General features: G+C 31.5%; 3 protein-coding genes across 7 annotated transcripts; 1 reads left to right on the top strand and 2 right to left on the bottom strand.

Annotated features, from left to right (window-relative positions):
- Nucleotides 1-107: 107 nt before the first annotated feature.
- On the bottom strand, nt 108-7,636 carry pasha (microprocessor complex subunit partner of drosha). 5 transcript variants are annotated; one of them, XM_088199154.1, is made up of 11 exons: nt 7,577-7,636; nt 5,146-5,360; nt 4,936-5,058; nt 4,725-4,867; nt 4,137-4,651; nt 1,937-2,073; nt 1,744-1,878; nt 1,439-1,641; nt 1,230-1,367; nt 929-1,048; nt 108-860 (listed from the first exon to the last, which is right to left on the bottom strand). In XM_088199154.1, exons 2-11 carry the CDS (start codon nt 5,297-5,299, stop codon nt 579-581), a joined length of 1,950 nt encoding a protein of 649 aa, XP_088055280.1. In that variant the 5' UTR covers nt 5,300-5,360; nt 7,577-7,636; the 3' UTR covers nt 108-578. The 5 variants fall into 5 exon arrangements, with proteins under 5 accessions (XP_088055280.1, XP_088055282.1, XP_088055281.1 ...); XM_088199156.1 differs by having other exon boundaries at nt 1,744-1,869; XM_088199155.1 differs by having other exon boundaries at nt 7,587-7,636.
- Nucleotides 7,637-8,338: 702 nt separating this feature from the next.
- Arpc4 (Actin-related protein 2/3 complex, subunit 4) lies at nt 8,339-9,350 on the top strand. The gene has a single exon (XM_088199040.1). The coding sequence runs from the start codon at nt 8,694-8,696 to the stop codon at nt 9,198-9,200; it is 507 nt and encodes a 168-aa protein (XP_088055166.1). The 5' UTR covers nt 8,339-8,693; the 3' UTR covers nt 9,201-9,350.
- Nucleotides 9,351-13,248: 3,898 nt separating this feature from the next.
- Nucleotides 13,249-18,598, bottom strand: Ufd1 (ubiquitin fusion-degradation 1-like). Its single transcript, XM_088199038.1, has 7 exons — nt 18,474-18,598; nt 18,282-18,402; nt 18,057-18,211; nt 14,227-14,356; nt 14,012-14,154; nt 13,724-13,948; nt 13,249-13,655 (listed from the first exon to the last, which is right to left on the bottom strand). The coding sequence occupies exons 1-7, from the start codon at nt 18,474-18,476 to the stop codon at nt 13,491-13,493; spliced, it is 942 nt and encodes a 313-aa protein (XP_088055164.1). The 5' UTR covers nt 18,477-18,598; the 3' UTR covers nt 13,249-13,490.
- Nucleotides 18,599-20,997: the final 2,399 nt, after the last annotated feature.

The raw sequence follows: 20,997 nt of genomic DNA, 5'->3' as shown, positions 1-20,997 counted from the left end.
TTGTGTGTTGAAAACACTGATAACGTTTAGCGAAAATGTGGTGATGATGGCAAAGAGACACATGTTATACATATAGATTACATATATTTTAATGAAAAAGCAGTAGATTAAAACTTAATTCAGATGTATTTTCAATCACAATATACATACATACATACATGATAAAATTAACCATAATGAATTATAAGATCAGCCTTTTCTTTCAATAACTTTATGACATAAAAAGTCATAAATAAAATACCTGAGACTAGTAAGACATTAAATTATAAAAAATGAACTACTGTAAAAAATACAAGAATAATAATATACAACGCATACACAAAGATAAAAAAGTGTATAAATAATTATATTTAAGATTGTATCCATCAACATTAATTTATATCTAACCCTACAGTTAAAAATAATCGAAAATTTACAGCCAACATTTACGCCATATTAATATTCTGTGGACTTTATCTTTGTCATCTAATCTAATAAAATATAATTTAAGTAACAAGATAATATTTTGGTCTGTTAGTTGTAACGAGATTGGAGTTGTATTTAACAATCATAGACTTTTTAAATTTTATTTAAAAGCTTTAAAGGTCAACAATGCTGAGGTTTGTTCCAGAATGAGCTGGCAAGTCCTCCTGAACGACAAAAGTCCCAATGGGATGTAATTCTTGATCTTTGCCTTTTAACTTGTTCATTTCAGCTTTCAATTTATCAAGAATTGCATAATTTGGTTGATTAACAGCGGCTTGGGACTGCAACAGTGTAATCTCCTGTTCCTCCTGCTTCTTCTCTTTGAAGCTTTTTACCGATCGAGTACCGTACAACCGCAAGAGAGAGCCCCAAGATGTAATATTCGGATGAAGAGCCTGATGAAATAAAAATCATATTAAAAAATAATTAATGATACGAAATTAATTTAACAATTAATACAAACTTGTAAAATAGCCTGACAGGCCCTTTGTTTGCCATCTCGTTTATTCTTGCAAATTACCGTAGCGGTGTGCTTACCGACCGTAATTGTGAATTCATTTCGTTGATGTTTCAATGTATTCATCTTAAAATTTAGGATTAGTTTAATTGTTTCTTAAAAATTATATAATATATCAAAGAATTATCTCACACTAAACCTTAATACCAAAGAAAATAAATAAATGATAATTTATTATAATTCACCTAAGTTTACAATACATAATTAAATACACTTCTAGGTATTAATAATTAGTATTAAAATATACCTGATACTTAATTTCACGATCACCGACTCCAAAGTTCCTTGCTAGACAAGTTTGCAAAATTGTATGAGGTGATGGCTCCATTGTTTTTGCGCAAAAGTCGGCTACACGAGGATCTTGGATTGAAATATCGTCGAAAAACTATTACCACAAAATATATTGACATTAATAACTTATTAAATAAATATTATTCTAAAAAAGATATTTCTCACTGCTAGATCTTGATCGCAAGTTCTGCTCGCAGTTCCGTTCAACTCGTTGTCTTGAGTTATTTTTTCGCGCATTTCGGGTATCAAAATCTCAATGGACGCTTTAGCAGCTGCTGATTTAGCTAAACGTTTCGACGTTCCATAACCAACCCCATATCGGATTCCGTTTATAGAAACAGTTGCTGAATATGGAGTAGCTCCATTTTCTAAACAAAATCTCATTAAATAAAATATATAGATAATATCATATACATTGCCGCTTTTTAACAACTAATGTTTGTTAGAAATAATTTAAAAACAAAACTTACCTAATTCCTTGAACTCATAAGTGGGTTGCTTCTTCAAAGCTCTTTGAACATATTCGTGCAAGATACAAACGTAACTCTTTCCATTGGGATTCATGAGACATTCTTTTTGAACAGTCTTAAAAGTTCCTAGAGCTCCTAAAATATTAGCGCAGTGTAGAAGGAGAAATAATAACAATTAACATTCGCAACGTACCTTGACTTTCACCATCGGAATTATTGTTTACCATTGCCGTTTGAACTGGAAACGTGATCAATTTAGTCCCGTCTGGCAGAGTCGGCCTTTGAAGAGCTTTCCTTGTCTTTGTAAACTTGCGCCTTTCAGACCAAGATCTTAAATTAAGCCGAATTTATTTTTCAGTTTGATCAATTATATGTTATGTATTTCGTCAATTTGGGAGGAGACTATTACAACTCAAAAGTTTTAATGCTTCAGAAAGTTATCGAAAGATATCATACAGAAAATGCTGGTGTTTATGACACAGTGTTTTACCAGTTCTTTAAAGCCCACAGAGCGTCACATATAGTTGTGCTTTGATTTGTTTTGGGATCGTCGATTAGTGTCTCAATATTGCATATTTTAAACCAAAAAAGGGTTAATGTATTATTAATCCCATACAAAATGTAATACAAAACTTGAATAATTATTTTATTAAATAAAATAAATATTTTATACAACACGCAAACAACCCTTGCCTCTACCTCTTAAGCGTGAACAATGTAACTGTATTAAATAAAGAATGAACGCCAAATACTGGGGTATACATCTAGACTCCAAGCTTAAATTAAAAATAAAGGTCTAAAGGGCTTGATAAAAAGCTAATTAGACCTGTAATAACATAAGCTTGCTCGGAATGGGTTACACCTGTAATTATTTTTTTCTTAATTTTTAACTCAATCAATAAACATAAGACACATTTAAGACACGCTCAAAAAATTATAATAATTACAATTATTACATTGTCATAAGCATATCTATAAATTAACGCATTAATCTCCAGAATGGTGATTACAACAAGACCAAACTTAAATTTAAATATAATCCTAAAATCAGTGGCGTAGCTATGGGGGGGCGGAGGGGGCGGGCCGCCCCGGGCGGCACTTGCTTGGAGGCGGCATATTCGCGATGGGATCGTCTACTGTGGTTCTTATTGGTTACTTATATACATTTACGAATAACAAGAGCTTAATAATAACCAATTTATTATTTTAAGAAATGCTGATTTTATGACCCTACAAAAAATGTATGGGGGGGGGGCGGCAATTTTAAGGATCGCCCTGGGCGGCACATGCCCTAGCTACGCCACTGCCTAAAATACATAAATACATCATGCTTTAGACTCTAAAGCATGATGTATTTAGTATTTCTAAAGTTTAGAGGCATAAATTTAATTTTTAGCAGTTTCAGGTCTACAGTTTAGTAAATATTTATAAACTTAATAGTTAGTAGTTCCAGGTCTACATTTTAGTAAATATTTGTAAATAGTATTAAGCATAATTATATATGTATTTTTTTTTAATTTATCTTATGTTTTATATAGCTGATGTTCTTGTTTTATCTTTTTATTTATTTATTTAAATTAAATTAAAACCATCGTGACCTAACTGGTTACCCCAATGCTTCACGATGGTTGAAAACAATACATTGTATTATTTCAATACACAAAAATATAATTAAGATAATACAGAAAAAATAATACATAAAAAGAAACAATAAAAAAATCATAAAAATATTAAAATTAAATGATACGAATCGAAGATAGAGATCTTTCACGCATAAAAAAACAGAGGGATAAAGCTTTAAGCAGTGTAGTTACTATATATGATTTACAAAAAGTGTTGTCAAGTTCAAGAGGAATTCATTCCCGACTATTATGTATTAAAATTTAGTGTTCACTCTGAAAAGTAACGAAGTTAATTTTTGTTTTTGCGTGTGACTTGATCTGAGAAGTCGAGTCACACGTTATTATTAGAATTTGTTTAGTCTAAATTATAATATAATTAAATTTTGTGGAAGTCTAAATTCTATTAATCAATAATACATTAAAGACTGTCAAATTTGATAAAAACAGCCATTAGAAATTGTAAGGAGTAGGCCAAAATAATTGCATAAAACACTAAAAGATGTATGTGTTGAACTCTTAATGAGATGAACAACTACACAATCCTGAAAGGGCAAGTGCTTTTTAAAAGGGATAAATATTTTTTAGAAGATAGTCTTTAGAATCATGCAGGTAAGCCGCTTTTAATAAAATCGAGCACTCCTACCTGAGCTTTAATTTGGCAGGTCAAACCAATAAGGATAAATAACACGATTGGTACCAGAATCAACACAAAAATAATTTAATTAAATCTATGTTTGGCAAATAATAATTAATATAAATAAAGATACATACTTGAACCTCATTATGTTTATATTCTTGAATTTAAACAACTTTTGGCAATAATCGGTGACTTCGTTGTGCCGGAGATGATTGGTCTTCCAGTTTTCTTGAGCCGTCTCCACTTTTACGCTGGGCAACATGAGAGCCATTGCTTTTGCTGCTTTATGATGTTCAAAATTATCTGTATTCACCAATTTCTTGAGAAGCTCCGGATTCACAACATTCTTAGAAAATGTTACTCTTCTTTCACTAGATTCTTTACTCTCAAGATCTGTTCCATTAACGGTCAAAGATTTCGGTTTAGTGCCTATCTTATTTTCTAACGCCTGTTTCTTACTGCAGCTTAAATTTTCTGCCTCGTTTGAATCGTTTTTGCGTTTATTAGTCCCATTCTCAACCACATCGTTTGATGCATTCTCTCCATTATTGGGTATGTTTGCTTTTATAGCACTCACTAAATTGTCTTCATCTTCCAAAGCACGTCTATAGCTCAAACATGGTATAGCACTAATAGGAATTTCATGTTTCTAAAATTACCATATCATTGTTAATTTTAAAATAATTTTAATAAGAATATATAATAAAAAAAAGATTCAATACCCTAACACTACCGGGACCTAAAAAATAAGGTTTCGACAATGTGCATACTCTCGATGGTTTATGTAGATATAGTGGCATACCGCTATTATGCGTTACCATTAACCATCCTAAAGGAAGTACTTCAAAATGATTAATGCCTTTTTCTGTAAATCAAAACATATGGTTAATTATTATATAAAAAAATAAAAATGTAAGCGAAAAGTTAAATAACCTTCTAAAACTAATTTTTGCCTTTGATCATAAGGACATTCTCTCTTTTTCGGCGATCCTTTGTAATTCTCCTGCAAGCCCTCGTCCAACAAAGCTTCTATTTCATCATCGGGGAAGTACGAACCTAAACATGAAATGATATGTAAAATAAAATACTTACATTATGATATTAAGACAATGTTCCATTCGTATTTCAAAAATTAAAACATACTCCCAGAATCATCATCAAGATCACTATCGCTGTCTTTGTCACTCTCCGGTAGTACTTCATCTAAGACTAAAAATTCTTTCGAGTTTTCCGAAAGCTTGTCCCGCCAATCTGAGATGTTTTCTTGATTTTGACTATCATTATCTGACGCCATCATGGAATCTAACAATTTTCCTTCAAATTTTTAGTGAAATTTGAAGTAATCATCCCAAATGAACCTTTTGAACACAAAAGCGAAGATCAATTTGTAATAAATAACAAAATACAATACAAACGCACAATTTTATCACTTTAACCCAACATATTATGTAAGCTAAAAAATAATTAGTATCCTATCAGTGAAATTGGATCGACACTTCCTAAGTAAAGTACTCTAAATGTGATCTATAGTGATTAGGTTTGTATTTTTTTTATTTACACATGAAACAGTTAAACTTATTACAACAATATATAATTTCAATTAGAGCTATTCGTATCATGTTTTATGAAACATTAAACGGATTTAATTTTTATTTTCTATTTGTATTAACCATTTAGTGTAAAATCCGTAGACGTAAAGATCTGCTCTAAAATCACAACACTATTTTATATTAGCAAAGTTATATTTTTTACACCTTGTTAAGAAAAAAGTTTTACATGGACATAAATACGGTTTTTTAATAGTTCAATGAATGGTAATTCTCAAAACTAGTACTGTGGAAGGAAATGGCACAGGGCGCACAAATGTATCGGGTTTTGCTGCGTTTTTTTGTACCAGCGAGTGATCCGTTTAGAAAAAATCTATTACATTCGTAGATTTTTTTATAAATGGGGTCCATCGATTAGGCGTTAACCATTTCATTCCTGAAATATTTTTCAAAAGTTGTTCAAATAACCCATATTATTTTCTTCTCTTTTTTTAGATAAATAATAAATCTACAACAAAGATTTTTTATAATATTATAACAATAAAATTGAATAATAGAAATAGTGATTCATAATACATAATTCGATCTTCGAAAATCCCGCATATGTGTGGAACCCGTTTTTAAGCGGTTAGAGCAAAAAATATTGATTATGTAACTAACTAAAGAGTACTTTACCTACTGAGTCGATTTAAATTTCCCGAATATTTTACAAATATTTGTAATAAAAAGCATTTAAAACAAGTATTTTTTATTTATTAAATTTATAAATATGAACTTCTTAGTTGATAACTTGTTTAACGTGAATTGAATATACAAAGACTAAACTATTACTAAGCTTACTGTATTGTCGTTCATTTGTTAAGAGCTCAGATGTTACAAAATCAAAATTGTACATGAGTAACTCTGTTTATTAAGTGCATAAATAAAAAGAAACTTGGAAAATAATGTTTAAAATGTAAATAAGAACATTTATTTCTATATTGGGAATGAAAATTGGACGCTACTGTAATTTTATTTTGCAAGTTGCATAAATCAAACATGAACTAGACTCCTGTTAGTCCATATGTAAACCTTTAGTTTTTAACATTTCTACCGGCTTTTTTCTTCGCTTGATGAGTATTGTAATATTTTGGATTACATTTAAATTGTTGAAACTGACAACAATATCACATTCTAATTTTATAATTGCATAAACCAAATTTGTATTTAAAGAATCTTCTTTAAAACTAGAATGTTTTCTACCTTTTTGAATATTTACATAAAAATATGATTTTTTGTTAAAATATACGTCTCAATATGCACATATAAGTTATGTATAACATATTATAATTTTGATTAAGCTATACATGCAATAATAAAATAATACAACCTAGATCAGAATGTAATATTAGAGGTTTTAACAGATCAACGACAGTATGTACAATTATCTCTCACTTTTTATACATTGAGGTTATACTAAAAATAAAACATGTTCCGGATATTTGATATCAAATTATAATACAAACACATGATAAGTGTTAACATGATAAGAATGTATGTTTTCTGTCAATACTTATATAATATATATCGTAAGAGACATGATAAGATATTGGGCGCGAAATATTCACACAGTAGACGTTACCACATTTACTCGCAGAGTATCAGAGAAGCATTTAGACAATCTACAGTGACCAATGAGCGAAAAATCCAACGAGAGGATAGCGTTAAATTGGATTTTTCCATTAGGCAGAGTAGATCAATCTCGTTATATAGGTCGATCGATTCAGCCAAATATATTTATTAATGAAGATATCGTTCATCGCTCCTAAGAATGCCACAGTGAAATCTGAATGCATATAATTAACAGATTTGCATCGTAGCAATTCTGGATAGCTATCGCCTGGTCGCCAACGAACGTTGCTTATCACAGCACAACATAGCGTGGCCAAGTTAAACTATAATTATACAAAAATACGTACGACTTTCCGACACATATGTACAGTACAACGCGCGTAAAATTCTAACTCTAAATATTCTACGACAAATACCATAGTTTACTCTATAAAGATATCCAGTCGACCTGACGCACTACTACCATGTTCTCGATTAATGTTACCAGTAGACAAAATATAAATCAAGAGAATTTCTTTCTAATTTTCCATCACTCGAAGAAATGGTTGATACCAATAAATCTCTAATACCAAGTGTATGTGAAAAAATTATAGATCATTTGAAAATATTATCAAAGTTATTAGATGGGTATCTTAAAGCAGGAGAACTAAAAACTTTGGAAACATGGATTATAAATCCTTACTCTTTCAATTTGGATAATATTTTGGATAATGAAGAACTAAAGAAAGATCTTTTGAAACTGCGCACTAATCGTGTTCTTGAAACCCAGTTTAAAAGCAATGTCCATGTTCCCAAAACTTAGTGAAAAGGCACTAACTGTGCTGATGAGTGTGGATTTAGTGCCCTTTTGTCAATCAAAACAAAATTCAGAAAATTTGAAAAACTTTTATCCAATAAACAGGAACAAAAGAGTTATTTCTTAAATTTGATTATACAACTTTGTTTTCGTTTTTTTAGAAACTGCTTCAAGGGCTACAAGCACATATTATTTTTTACGAAATAATATGTGTTTGTAGAAACTTATAAACGGTTAATTGCGATTTTTAACCGATGTTTGGGGAATAAATATGCTCACGGCGATAAAAAACTAAGTTTTAAATTTTAAAAAGTATTTATGTAGCAAAACGTTGTTGGCCACTTTTGTAGTCGTTATGACCAAACATAGAGAAAATATTCATAACCATTGGTTTCTGAGCGTGACGTTGATATTCTTAACAAGTACTGTGTTTATTTGTTTAAATGATTGTGAATTTAAATTATATAATGATCTTTTTAATTAGACTTATGTATAAGTAATTGATCATTTCAAAAGTTATACAAAAGTTTAAAAAATCGTGATTTTGTTTTATACTTAAAAAAACATCTCTTACTATATTTTTTAGTATAATTAAGATATTTTAATATAAAACTAAGCAAGTAAATTAACTATTTTTTTTAAATACATGGTCATTATTGTCGGTGTTACTACCCCCGGGTGGGGCGACAGTCGCTGTCTCGTTGACAGTTGTCATCGTTCGCCGGCAACTCATCAAAATGTCAGCCACCCTTCGACCTTACTTATCGGCCGTGAGAGCTACTCTATCGGCCGCCTTATGCGTGTCGCATTTTCCGTCGCAGGCCGTAGAGCGGCACAACAAACCGGAAGTGGAGGTGCGAGCGGCCAAAGAGTTGTTGCTCACGCCGGCGCTCGTGGCTCGCAGTCCCACAGAGAGGGTCCTCGTCGAGCCCTCCGTTAACTCCGTCAGAGTCAGCATTCAGGTCAAGCAGGCCGACGACATTGAGCGTATCCTCTGCAAAAAGTTCATGCGCTTCATGATGATGCGTGCTGAGAATTTCATCGTGCTTCGTCGGAAACCGGTCGAAGGCTACAACATCAGCTTCCTCATTACCAACTTTCACACTGAACAAATGTACAAACACAAACTGGTCGACTTTGTCATTTATTTCATGGAAGAGATTGATAAAGAGATCAGCGAGATGAAACTAGCAGTCAACGCGAGGGCGAGAATTTGCTCCGAAGAGTTTTTAAAACGATTTTAATTGTCGATCTACTATTTATATCTGAAATGAATGCGGGCGTATGAACGGTTGTATCTAGAAAGGAAATGTGTTGCTTGATAATTAATTATAATTTCACATTATTTTTTTATTGTATCATAATGTTAAGTTCAATAAAGTGATAGAATAATGTGCACTGTATTTTTTTTAAATCTTTTGTGTATGTCCAAAATAATGACATAGAAATATAAGGTCAATTTTATAATTATAAAACTTAAATTTGATAAAATTTTGAATTAATATATTATCGTTAATCTATTAATGCTTTTTTTTGTAATTTATGTTATATTATATGTAGCCACAAAGCTTAGTATAATTTCTACTTAACTATAAATTACAAAAATAATATATCACTAACAATATTAATCTCATTAAAATGGAGATGTTCTCAAGCGTTGGATTAAGGAAGAAAGTGTTTCAGTTTCTTATTTTAAGGAAGCCAAATAATTTGAATTTGGGAACTTGTTACTGAGTCATTGTATCAATGGCATGAAACATATTATTTATATACATATTTAATTGGATTGTTGTGTAGCACGAAGTAATGAATATGCGATAGAGTAAGTTTTTGAAAATCATCCTAGCAGCTGTGATGTGCTTTGGAAAATTGCGATTCATAAACCTTGGAAAGATTAATTTAGTGTTTGTTTTAACACGGCGTCATTTTAAAATACTTTGTTTCAAAATAATGGAGTCGCAGCTACACATTCAGCCACAATGATAAAGAATATAATAAAAATAATCTGGTAGAAACGGCACAAAGCAAAAAGGAGTATCTGGTTTGATTGCCTGCAGTGATGTAGTGGGGCTGGAGTACCATTCTGGCACTTTATTGAAGCCGGAGGGTGGTCCAGAACTATTTTTTAAGCTTTCGTGTAATGTTTAACATCAAAAAAGTAAAATAGACTTTGATTTCGCAAATTTGGACAAAACCTACAATAATTATAAAACTTACAAATAAATATTTTAACGTATTTATTTAACAGCTGCCAGACTTTTCATATGCGTCGTCTTATGACATATTTTCTTTTCGTTTGTTTATTGTTAGGGGAACAACAAGTGCAGTAACTTTTGAATCGATTTTATTTATTAAATGAATGTGTATTTGTGTGAATTTTATTAAAATTTCATTTAGCTTGGCTTTAAACCGGTAACCAACTATTTGAAATCGTTTACGCGTCGTCTCTTTTATTTAGTGCTATTTTTCTTTTAATTTCCATTTTAATAGCTTCTCTATAATTTTTAACAATTGGGTTTTCAATCTCACCTAAAGTTTTGGTTGATCAAAATTTACATGGTGATTTTCAAGTATTGTTTGCTAAAGTTGAATTTTAATCAAAGCATTTTATCTGGTTGCTGTGTTCTGTTTTCGGTTACGGGAGGTGAGGAGTGGCAATTAGACACAGACTGAGCTGATGCAGTAGTATTTTATTGAAATATGAAGTTGTTTACAAAATAACAGGGGGCGCGGGCTAGCAACAGCGTGCGAGTCCACCAGTTTGCTAGTCGAGAGAATCTGTCACGCCAGTGCTATCATAGTGCTGCCAAATTTTGGCCATAACACAATCTAAATGAATATATATATATATATATATATATATAAATAGGCCACCTACAAAACTAATGTTATTATTAACACGAAAAAGTAAAATATACCATTTTAAGCTATTCTAAATAAAATAACTGTATTTTCGACCGTATAGTAAAACAGTGAAAGAAACTCACAATATAACAATATTCATTTTCATTGTTATGATAAGTCAATATTTGCAACAAATTAAGTGATGCTCATAAAATGTAACGAAGACGTTAAGAAAGACAGAAATATCTAAAACAATTCAGTAAATTAGATTTACACTACTGGAGCATGATGAATATCCAGGGGACAATAAATTGTGTTGCAACTATTACCTCGCCGTTGATCATGCGTAATTTACTCATGTCATTATGCACCTGAGCGAATAGCCGCTTCTCGGTTCTTATTGTTTAAAACAGTGGTTCTCAAAGTGGGTAATATTACCCACTGGTGGCCGATGAACAAATATCGAAGAGGAAAGAGGAGCCAAGTAAGCAAAATTAAATAAAAATTTTTTGAACACGTTATATGTATGATAAAGTAAATATTGTTTGCATACAATTTATTGAATTTTGGTAGAACGTATTGAAAGCATTTTAGTCGTTTTTCCGGGAACTTATGGGTTATGCTTGAATCTTAAATCAATAATATATGGTTACAAAAATTGATAAAGCACTAATCATTCCAATTGGTTAGCTAACCAGCTGTCGGATTTTTACTTAATACGTTGTTTACAAATCGTCGCACTTAATTTTTTAGTTCTCACATACTTATGCACTCGTTTTGTCTTTATCTCTACAAAGCAATCTTTGTTATTATTATGTTTTATGAATCATTTTTTTTAATTAGATTATCATCTCTTCTATAAAATTTAATAATCCGAAAGATAATTCTTATATTTTCAACTATTTAAGTTACTTTATCGCACAGTTCGCTTTATTTAATTTTAACTGCGAACTTTTTAACATATAGGTAACAAAAACTATAAGTGCTGCGAATTAACGAAAGAATTTAACATCGATTAATAAAATACATATTGATTTGAAGGTGAGTATTATTTTTTCATTATTTATAAATAGCAATTTCTAGTAATTTTAATTAATTATAATTTGGGTTGCCACCTCTCCGGGTTTGAACCGGAGACTTCGGGGTTCAGCTAATTGTCCCCAGGCTCTGGGTTTAAGTATTATTTCTCCGGATTGTATAATAAAACCCCCCACGTAATTATAAAAGATAAATAATATTAGATTAGAACATAAGAACTTATATGCAAGATACAGTGTACAGATCTAAGAATGCTGCTAGCAAAAATGTAGCCTAACATTGACAAACTTGTATTAAGGCTATCCTTCTCATTAAAAATTAATTTCTATATTACTTAATTATTTATGTTAATCATTATTAATATTGTGAAAAATCTTATATATATATATGTGGGTAATTTTTTGTTTATTTTATTATTTGAAATGTATGTTGTTTTATTTCCAAACTTGCTATTTGAAATTCCAGAATTGTACAAGCTACACGAAAATTTTAGTGAAATTATAATACATGTAGACACAGCTATGCTTATAATTTATTATTAGATGAAATAGAAAGGTGTTGTTCAACGATCGGCGATGAGCTAAATTAGTTTGAGAATCTCTAGTTTAAAGCTATAATATCGAATATTGACATATTTTTTTATATTTCGATGTTTTAAAAATAAAATAAAATATAAATTACGATAAAATCAAATGCTTATAAAAATAGCAAACATCCGTTTTATTATGTGTTTGAACATATAAAATCTATCTTCTTTTTCTATGTAAATAAAAGGCAATGTTCGAATGTGTGTACTCTATGGACTCAAACTAACTAAAACTACTGGACCGATTTTCGTCGACAATTTCACAGTTTGTTCTTATTAGTGCCAGGAGTGTTTATATAGCGGTTTGAATGAAATCAGACAGGTAACGTTGTAGCTTTTGTGTTGTTGGGCTCAAACACGCTCCCGATAATTTTGACGTCATATCATGATATCACATCACCGCCGTCGATTTTTCTGTTTAAATATATCTCAATTTAGTATTAAATATTCGCATCCTGTCACATACAACCCATAAATTAAGTTTTAGATGCTCTCTGCTGGTCTAATTATTATTTAAATGTATCTCAAATTCCTGGTATATTGACATCATTTGATTTATTTATTTAATTCTATAAGTTAGCAGTAATTAAAGGAACGTCAAAAAACAATCAAAACGAATTATTACAATGTATGTTAGAGATGACTTCTTGCTGCTAAACTCTTTAATTAAGAAAGTTAATTAGCTTTCACAAAACTTGAACAATTATTTATGAAATAAAAGATTGGTGGGACACCAATGTCTCGATTAGTTTTATAACTTTGTTGTATAATGTGTATCGAATTTTTAAGTATATTCACAAAAGCACTAAAAATAATAAATATTATTTTACTAAGATCTAATTAGAGAAAACATTTTAATGAAATTTTTTTTTAATACAATATTGTACATTAATATGTTATAGATACAGAAAAAAACACGTATTAACACACGTTTCTAATTTAAATAAATAAATGTAATTGTAAATTATGCACTATGTGGGATTCACAATAAGCGTCTTTTGTATATAAAATTTTCAAACAATCACATCAATTTTTATAGTTTGTTTAGAAACTAAGTTATCACTGATCAATTTTTAACCGCATTTTTCAGTGTAAAACCTTGACCTTTGAACGCTTCAAACAGGTCCTCGTCGCTTTTATCGTCTTTAGCCGCCGCTGTAGGTTTTGGAGTTCTTAAGAATCTTAAAGTTCCAATCACGTATTCATAATCAGGAATACCTCTCACGTAAACCTAAATCGAAAATAATTTTTTAATAAAACATTAAATTTTAAATTTCAATTACATAAAAGAAGGTATACTTGTCTCGGTTTATAATCGTCATCTTGTGAAGAGCTATTACCAGTCTTTTTCTTTTTACCATCTAACCTATTACCTGAGCCCTTGAAGGCTATGAAACCTTTAGGTTCAGGCATTAAGGCTGCGAGATCTTCCTCTTGTTGATTACCTTGAGAATTGCCCGAGCTCTTATTTTTGTTTTGCACATACTCCGTTTCTTTGTAGCCGACGGGAGGTGCAAACTCAACCTATAATTGGAATTAAGTCGATAAGCTTATAAACTAAATATAATTACATAAATCAAGTCATACATTCATATCACATTCAATGATAGTAACGGCGTTTCCAGGCTTCGTCTCAAGTACGCACATTTCGTAAACTTTCGAGTTATATTTAATAGCTATTACATCATTTGTCGTGAGACATGCAAAGTTTCGCAATCCATTTTCAAGCACTAAAACATATTTTGTATTAATACATCTATTAAGTCTCAGACAGTATAAAAATTATATCATATTAGTATTACCTGCTTTTGGATTTGTTATATCAAGGAAATCCACAGAAAGGGGTTGGAATCTTGAGAACGTAGCCACTGGTAATGATACACTTTCGATGACCACTTGAGTGCCTTCTTCCAATGCCAAATTATGCATCATCTAATAATTTTATTACAACCATATTAATTATTCTATATTATTAATATTAAGTATTCCATGGCCATATTATTAAACGCACCTCGCTTTTTATTCATTTTTAGATTTATGAGAGCAAGTTTTATATTTATTGATACATAATATTATATATACTATAATATATAAGTTATGCTCTGGACACGTAGAATTTACTTCCAGCTGCATTATTAATAGCAATTGAAGCAGACATTTTTTTAAATCTTTATGCCAACTATTTATTTTATATCATGAAAAATTTCATTTCATTCAGAGATATAGAGATGAAAATTTTCCAAAAATTTAAAATAAATATTGAAGTGTATAAATCAACAGAGGCGGATTAAGAAGAATATTTCTTTATGATAGCAACTAATCCTGCAATAAATAACAAATGTGTCTGAAAACCGATTTTTGACATCAAGTTCTGAACGTTCTTTTAAGATCTGATTGGTTCAACAAGATTTAAATATACATTCATTAGTAAATAAAAAGCAAGATATATTACCATTTGTTTTTATGAGCTTTGAGTTCAGTACTGAAAACAGACACTTTAAAGACTTTGCAAATAGATATTTTTATGACTTTTACGATTAATTTTTTTGTTATAAGTACCTAATCAGTCTTTCGAAAACATCTTTAAGCATATCAATATCGGTACTCAGAAACGACTGTTTAGCGAAATTAATTCCTCTGCCAAATATATTTTCAATTTGACTTATTGATTTTTATAACATTTCCACGAAAACTCCACCCATTTTAATCCACAAAATTTTAGATATAAGGATTAGCTATAAGATTTCATGATTAGATAATAAATTTATCGAGATATATAACGCTATCAGCGGACTCATTGAATTTTAATTTGTCAAAATATTCATACAAAAGGGTCAGAAAAAAGACAATTTTATTAAATTTGTCCGTTTATTTGATTATTGTGACTATATTAATCTTTTTTATTTCGTATAAATAATTTTACATTAAATATCAGTTCATCTCCGAAGATGATGAGTAGCAGGCTCTTCGAAACGTCAAGACTTTCGCAAAAAAGTAAGAAATCCATAGTCAAAAGTAAAAATTTTTATATATTATTTTGTAGAATAACGATGATTTGTATAGAAGTAACAATTTTTTTTGATAGTAAATAAAACAATCAAGTTATTAATCTAGATTATTATTTTGGCACACATACACACATAGGCGGCCGGTGAAACCTTGTGTATCAGTTTTGCGATTGTGCGACTAAAACACAATGTTTCACCGGCCGCCTCTGTATACACAAAGTGAATGTGTGTAAAGATTACTCCAACTATGGCGAACCTTTTTTGTAGGCGGGTTAGAATTCGATTTTTAATTGCAACTACATGTCTTCGGGTCAGATGTTAGCACTGAATAATTTAATAAATAAAAGCAAATATTACTTAAGTTTAATAAAGTAAAAAACATAAAAAAAACTGTGACCCGCGGGCATTCAAGCTTATATGTAATTTTTATATTTACAATATTTTAATATTAATCTTTAAAAGTATAAAATCTAACAATATTTTTTTTAAATTTAATGTCAATGACTTAAGGCTAATTTACACGATGCCCGTCGAGGTGCCAGTTACTGGGTGCTAGCGATTAGCATCGTGTAAACGCTTAACACCAGTCACTGAAGAAGCCAATGCACCATTGGCACGCCAGCAGCTGGCAGCTCCAGTAGAACAAATATTTTTGTTTTACTGGCACGCCAGCTCCCCCTAAAAACCTATATACCGAAAAAATATATGAGAGTACCAATATGGAACTCGGTCAAAACATAGAAAAGAGATAGGGATTATCTATTCATAGATTACAAATCAGCATATAATAATCTTTGCAATTTTTAATCTTAGAAATTTGCATATTACTCTTTTACGGATTACTAAACATAAGTCAATCAAATCAAATCCGATCGTATAATACAAAGTTTACCTTTTGTTGTGGACGTTTAGTCATTGGATCAAAAGTCCATGGAGCTTTTCTCGTGACACGGTTTATGGCATAGCATATTCGAGAATATATATGCTGTGACGTCGCCTTTTTTATGAAAAAGACAAACAATTCCGACCATCTATTTTTTAAGAATATTCCTCGGAACTATGCATATTAAGTGTGTAAAGTACTTTAATTTAATGAGTATGGGAATGAGGTGTATTTTCGATTAATGGGGAGACGTTGGCTATTGCTAGGCCCGGTCGGTGAGAAATTTTATCTTTCGCTCGATCGCGTGTTAAGTGACGAGAGTGAGTAAGAGATAAGAGCATACGTTTGCACACTCTTATCTCTTACTCACTCTTGTCACTTGACACGCAAGTGAGCGAAAGGAAATATATCTCACCTACCGGGCCTGGCTCTTGCAATTATTTTATAGCATAGATCTACAAGTAACATATGGAAGTCTTTGTATTTTACATATCCATATATTTGGTCTGACAATATTTTGTCAAGATTAGGTGGAATATGGTATATGTTGTAATACAATCTGTTTTTTAATTCCGAATATCTGTAAAATTTTAAAAACCGCCATCAACCATTTATGGTTGACGGTGTGAGATTTTTACCCACCAAAAGAGGACAGCAAGGGAGTTTTAACTCCCTTGCTGTCCTCTTTTATGCATTACTTTGGAGAGGCAGCAATCTTAGAGTTTGGCACTCTTCTTCGCTTTATGAACTCCAATTTAGGTAAATCCTCCTGCACTGACTTCTTTCTTCGTCTTCTTTGCCCATGATCATGCAAAATGTGAAGTTTTGCTTATCTGACCACGTTTCAGCATCTCATTCTCCAGCGACAATTGCTTAACATCGAGAGCTTCTTTCAATCTTTATCTCTTCCACTCTCATGACATGCAGCTGAAGACCGTGCAGTACCATCGATGTTGTCTCCACAGTGGTGATATTCAGAGGTGGCTTCCTTATCTATTAGGTTAAAGTAAACACAGAAGCAATCGTGTCCTGGGAGTTTGGGTCAGATGGTAGCTCAGCTCACTGCGTTTCCTCTAGCACCAGGAGTGGCGGTAATTGCATCTTCTGACACTGTGGGGTATGCTGAGGAACTGTGCAAGCTACGTTACAAAATTATTCCACAACTATAATGCCATACAGAATGTGTCCCCTAGAATACTATGCCCCTCGAACACTGCATCCCACAGTGGATGCACTAATTTTTATTTTATATGTATTTATGATGTGACTTTTTAAATTGTAAAAAACTGAATTGCGTTTTCATCAGCAAACCTCACCATAACAGTATTTGAAGACATTTGCACTAAAATTCATGAATAATATACCGGAGCGAGATAAAATGGGGTTAATACTTGGTTATGGATGAACATAACCCCCACAATCGCAAAATACAATGAGAGAGGTGGGGTCCTGGGCCTCTATCACTCTGTTTCATAGGTATAACAATTTCTCTGGGTGTCCGCTTAGGTGCCGAGATCAAGCGAAGGATTACGGTTTTGAGTTGAATATCACTGAAAGACAACCCAACTGGCGACTGGCGATAGTGAGCTTAATATAAAGATTAACTTGTAATCAGTCGCAAGTTTAAAGGTTAGCTGATATGCAATAGTAATAAACATAATTAGTTGATACGTTTTAGAAATAAAGAAATACTTTCAAGTCGAGGTACATTTATTTAAGGTCTGGGACTAAATATACTAACCCAATGGGGCAAATACACTTTACCCTCGTCGGCTATAAATTCGAGCACCCCGCAATGAGTGATGCGATTCATCAGTTTATTAGTGAGTTTGAATATCATCGGGTACTCTATGTTCAGCTTTGTAAGCTGCTCCAAAGCGGATGGCGGCATAATTACTGTAAATTAAATCAGTCAATGAGCTAAAATTATTCAGCGATATAAGCTAAAATTATCATTATTTGGTACTTTTTCCGCCCCGTTCCACGTCCTGTCTCTCGTTACCGGGAAGCATTGACACAGAGTAACAATAATATGACGTTTCAAAATGTCTAGTTATCTCGTGAAACATATTAAACCCGAATTGGAACTGCAAAGAGGAAATGTATTTTTTTAAGTACATTTTTAAGTTAAATATTACATTGCGATTGCAATAACTACCATCTTAATGCGTTTCAGTGAACGAGGCAAACAAAGAAGATGACAGCAGTTCAGTGCTGCCAGCTATATGGAAGGATGATTCTTACAACATCTATTCGCCCGTACGTTAACGCACTGCCCAAGATTTTTTTGTCATAAAATAACTATATCTCAAAGACCAGTAAACATATTTGGGTAAAATAAAAAGCATTTTAAAAAAAATGTTTCAAATTTATAACAATTACTTTATTGCAGACACAGAAATATTTATACATTTTGTCATTTTGTGGGGCGCATTTATGTATTTATATATATTTATTATGACCAAAACTTGGCGGCACGTTAGTAACACTGACGTGGCGTAAGCACATTCTCTTGGCGACTTTGGCGGGCTCGCACGGCCGAACATTATATATTCAAAAATGTAACTTTATATATCTCAATAAAAAGACTACTGCAGCGGTTTAATCTGTGTCTATATGCCACCCGTCAGCATTTGTTGCCATTTTTTTTATTTTGAATAAAAATAACAAAATGAAAACTTAAATTCATGTATTCAAATATTTTTTGGGTGTGGCAATTCTGCTTTATCGACATTTCCAATATTCTTCGTATATTCCTGAATAATTTCTGGACGAATACTGTTACCGTGTTCATCACAGAAATTTCCTTTCGCTGGTGGGGGATAAATATAATCCTCTTTTGCCCTTCCAACATATAACCGTCATGTCACTTTTTGTCAGTGATTGTAAGTCTCCCCTTTTTAATTTTAGGATCTGTTTGTCAAAATGTCTAGGTAATTTGTTTCGATTTATTCTTACCGTTCTACAACAAGAAATATTTATTTTTTAGAAGTTTTTAAATAATGCCGGAGATGAAAATAAATAGCAAGCAAATTTACGCTGTCCGACTCCCATGACATCAAGGCCGACTAGAACTCGAAGAATACCTAGTCACCTGAAGGACTTCGTCATGGGTTCACCGTGATCATGGCCAGTTTGCTAGAGAAGAGTATTGTGGCAAAGTAATAAGTTTGCACGCGAACGCTGTAAATGCGACGTCACAGGTTCAGTCAACCAACTGTTACATTAATGAAATGTGAACACGCTAAAATTCGTTATGTTGAAGTCATTACTTACATTACTAATATCTATATTTTGTTTACTGTATTTATCTGACAAAAATACAGTGATGACTCATCGTTTAAAACAAATTGAAGCAGAAATATTGTTTGATTAACGAATTACAGCTTTAAAAATCTGGTCACCTTAGTTTAATGTGATTTGGGGTAGTTAGTTTTTAAAAAAACAAAAATAAATAAAAAAATAAATTCCAAAAATATATTAATTATCTTGTGGCGGTGTTTTGACAGTTCCCAGTGCTGCCACACCACCGCTCAACTTGTGAAGCGGGTGGTTTTTTAACAACTGGCTAAATATACATTCTTCTCTTTTTTTCTCTCACCATGACAACGGTCTAACATTCAGGGTCCCTGCCAGCTCTCTCTAAAAAAGGTCGTTTATTTAAGTAGCCCTCAAAAACCACATACGCTTCAATCTATTATATTTTATGTTTTTTTTTCAAAATATTGTTCCGTGGCTGGCAGAACAACATTTTTAAAAAAATATCTTGTGAGGGACTATTTATGTATTTATTGTATTATGGCCAAAAGTTGGCAGCACTCTAATAACGTGACGATGGTGAAGGGCAGCTTATTCTTGAACAGACGCTGACGGAACGACGACGGAAAGACGACGTTCGTCGATCATTTTTATCACCACTTTAAGATCTAAACTATATATTTTTAAATAAAATAAAACTGCAGCGGCTTAATCTGTGTTTAATTGTCACCCACATTAAAAAAATATTACCAATCCATTTTCGTTTTTTCTAACAAAAACACAATATTTTCACTATATCTGCAGCTTCATAGTATGGAACAACATCCTAACATCTTGACATTTATAAACAGGGTCAATATATTATTACAGATAAAAACCGAAACTGTTTATATTGCTAGTAAGTTATAGAAAATCTAAGAAATACAATAATCACAATAAGAAATAAAAAGTTTAAGACACATACATAAGTAAGTAGACAATAAGTGTATAAACACGTTTTTAAAAAGTAAGACACAGTAATAAAAGTAAATATGGAAATGCCTGGAATGTATCTATCGGTTAAAAGAATCGGTATTAACCTTTTAAAAGCTTTTTATAGATACACATAATATTATCAGTTTTCAATGGTAAATCACGTTTATTGCATTTCAACCAAAGACTAAAGAATATAATAAATATATTTTTTTAAGTCATTGATAATTTTTTTTTTAGAAAGTAGGGTCTCCATACGTGGTGAATATATATAATTGTATTAGTAAAATGATTAAACAGTTGTAGTGAAGTATTCGGAGAAATTTCGGCCAAAGCGGACCAATAAAATGCTTTTTTTAATTTTGACTATTGACTGTGATTTATTTATAGAATATAGTAATCACTGTGCTCTTTACAGATTTGATACATTCCAATTTCTTGGTACAATACAC

The sequence above is a fragment of the Plectrocnemia conspersa genome, unplaced genomic scaffold, assembly GCF_051122295.1.
Source record: "Plectrocnemia conspersa isolate PC_06_02 unplaced genomic scaffold, ASM5112229v1 ptg000012l, whole genome shotgun sequence".
In the NCBI taxonomy this organism is placed as follows: Eukaryota; Metazoa; Arthropoda; class Insecta; order Trichoptera; family Polycentropodidae; genus Plectrocnemia; species Plectrocnemia conspersa.
Note: the sequence above shows the minus strand (reverse complement) of the source record. Positions and strands in the feature narration are given on the sequence as shown.

Bases quoted from the DNA above. Each gene is read 5' to 3' on its own strand.
- Arpc4 (XM_088199040.1), top strand. From the start codon at position 8,694: ATGTCAGCCACCCTTCGACCTTACTTATCGGCCGTGAGAGCTACTCTA.
- Ufd1 (XM_088199038.1), bottom strand. The intron at 13,949-14,011 runs GTATGACTTGAT...TTCCAATTATAG, and splicing joins TCATTGAATGTGATATGAAT to GTTGAGTTTGCACCTCCCGT. The intron at 13,656-13,723 runs GTATACCTTCTT...TTTTCGATTTAG, and splicing joins ACGATTATAAACCGAGACAA to GTTTACGTGAGAGGTATTCC.
- pasha (XM_088199154.1), bottom strand. From the start codon at position 5,299: ATGATGGCGTCAGATAATGATAGTCAAAATCAAGAAAACATCTCAGAT. The intron at 4,868-4,935 runs GTTATTTAACTT...TTTGATTTACAG, and splicing joins GCAAAAATTAGTTTTAGAAG to AAAAAGGCATTAATCATTTT. The intron at 1,368-1,438 runs GTGAGAAATATC...TTGTGGTAATAG, and splicing joins CTTGCGATCAAGATCTAGCA to TTTTTCGACGATATTTCAAT.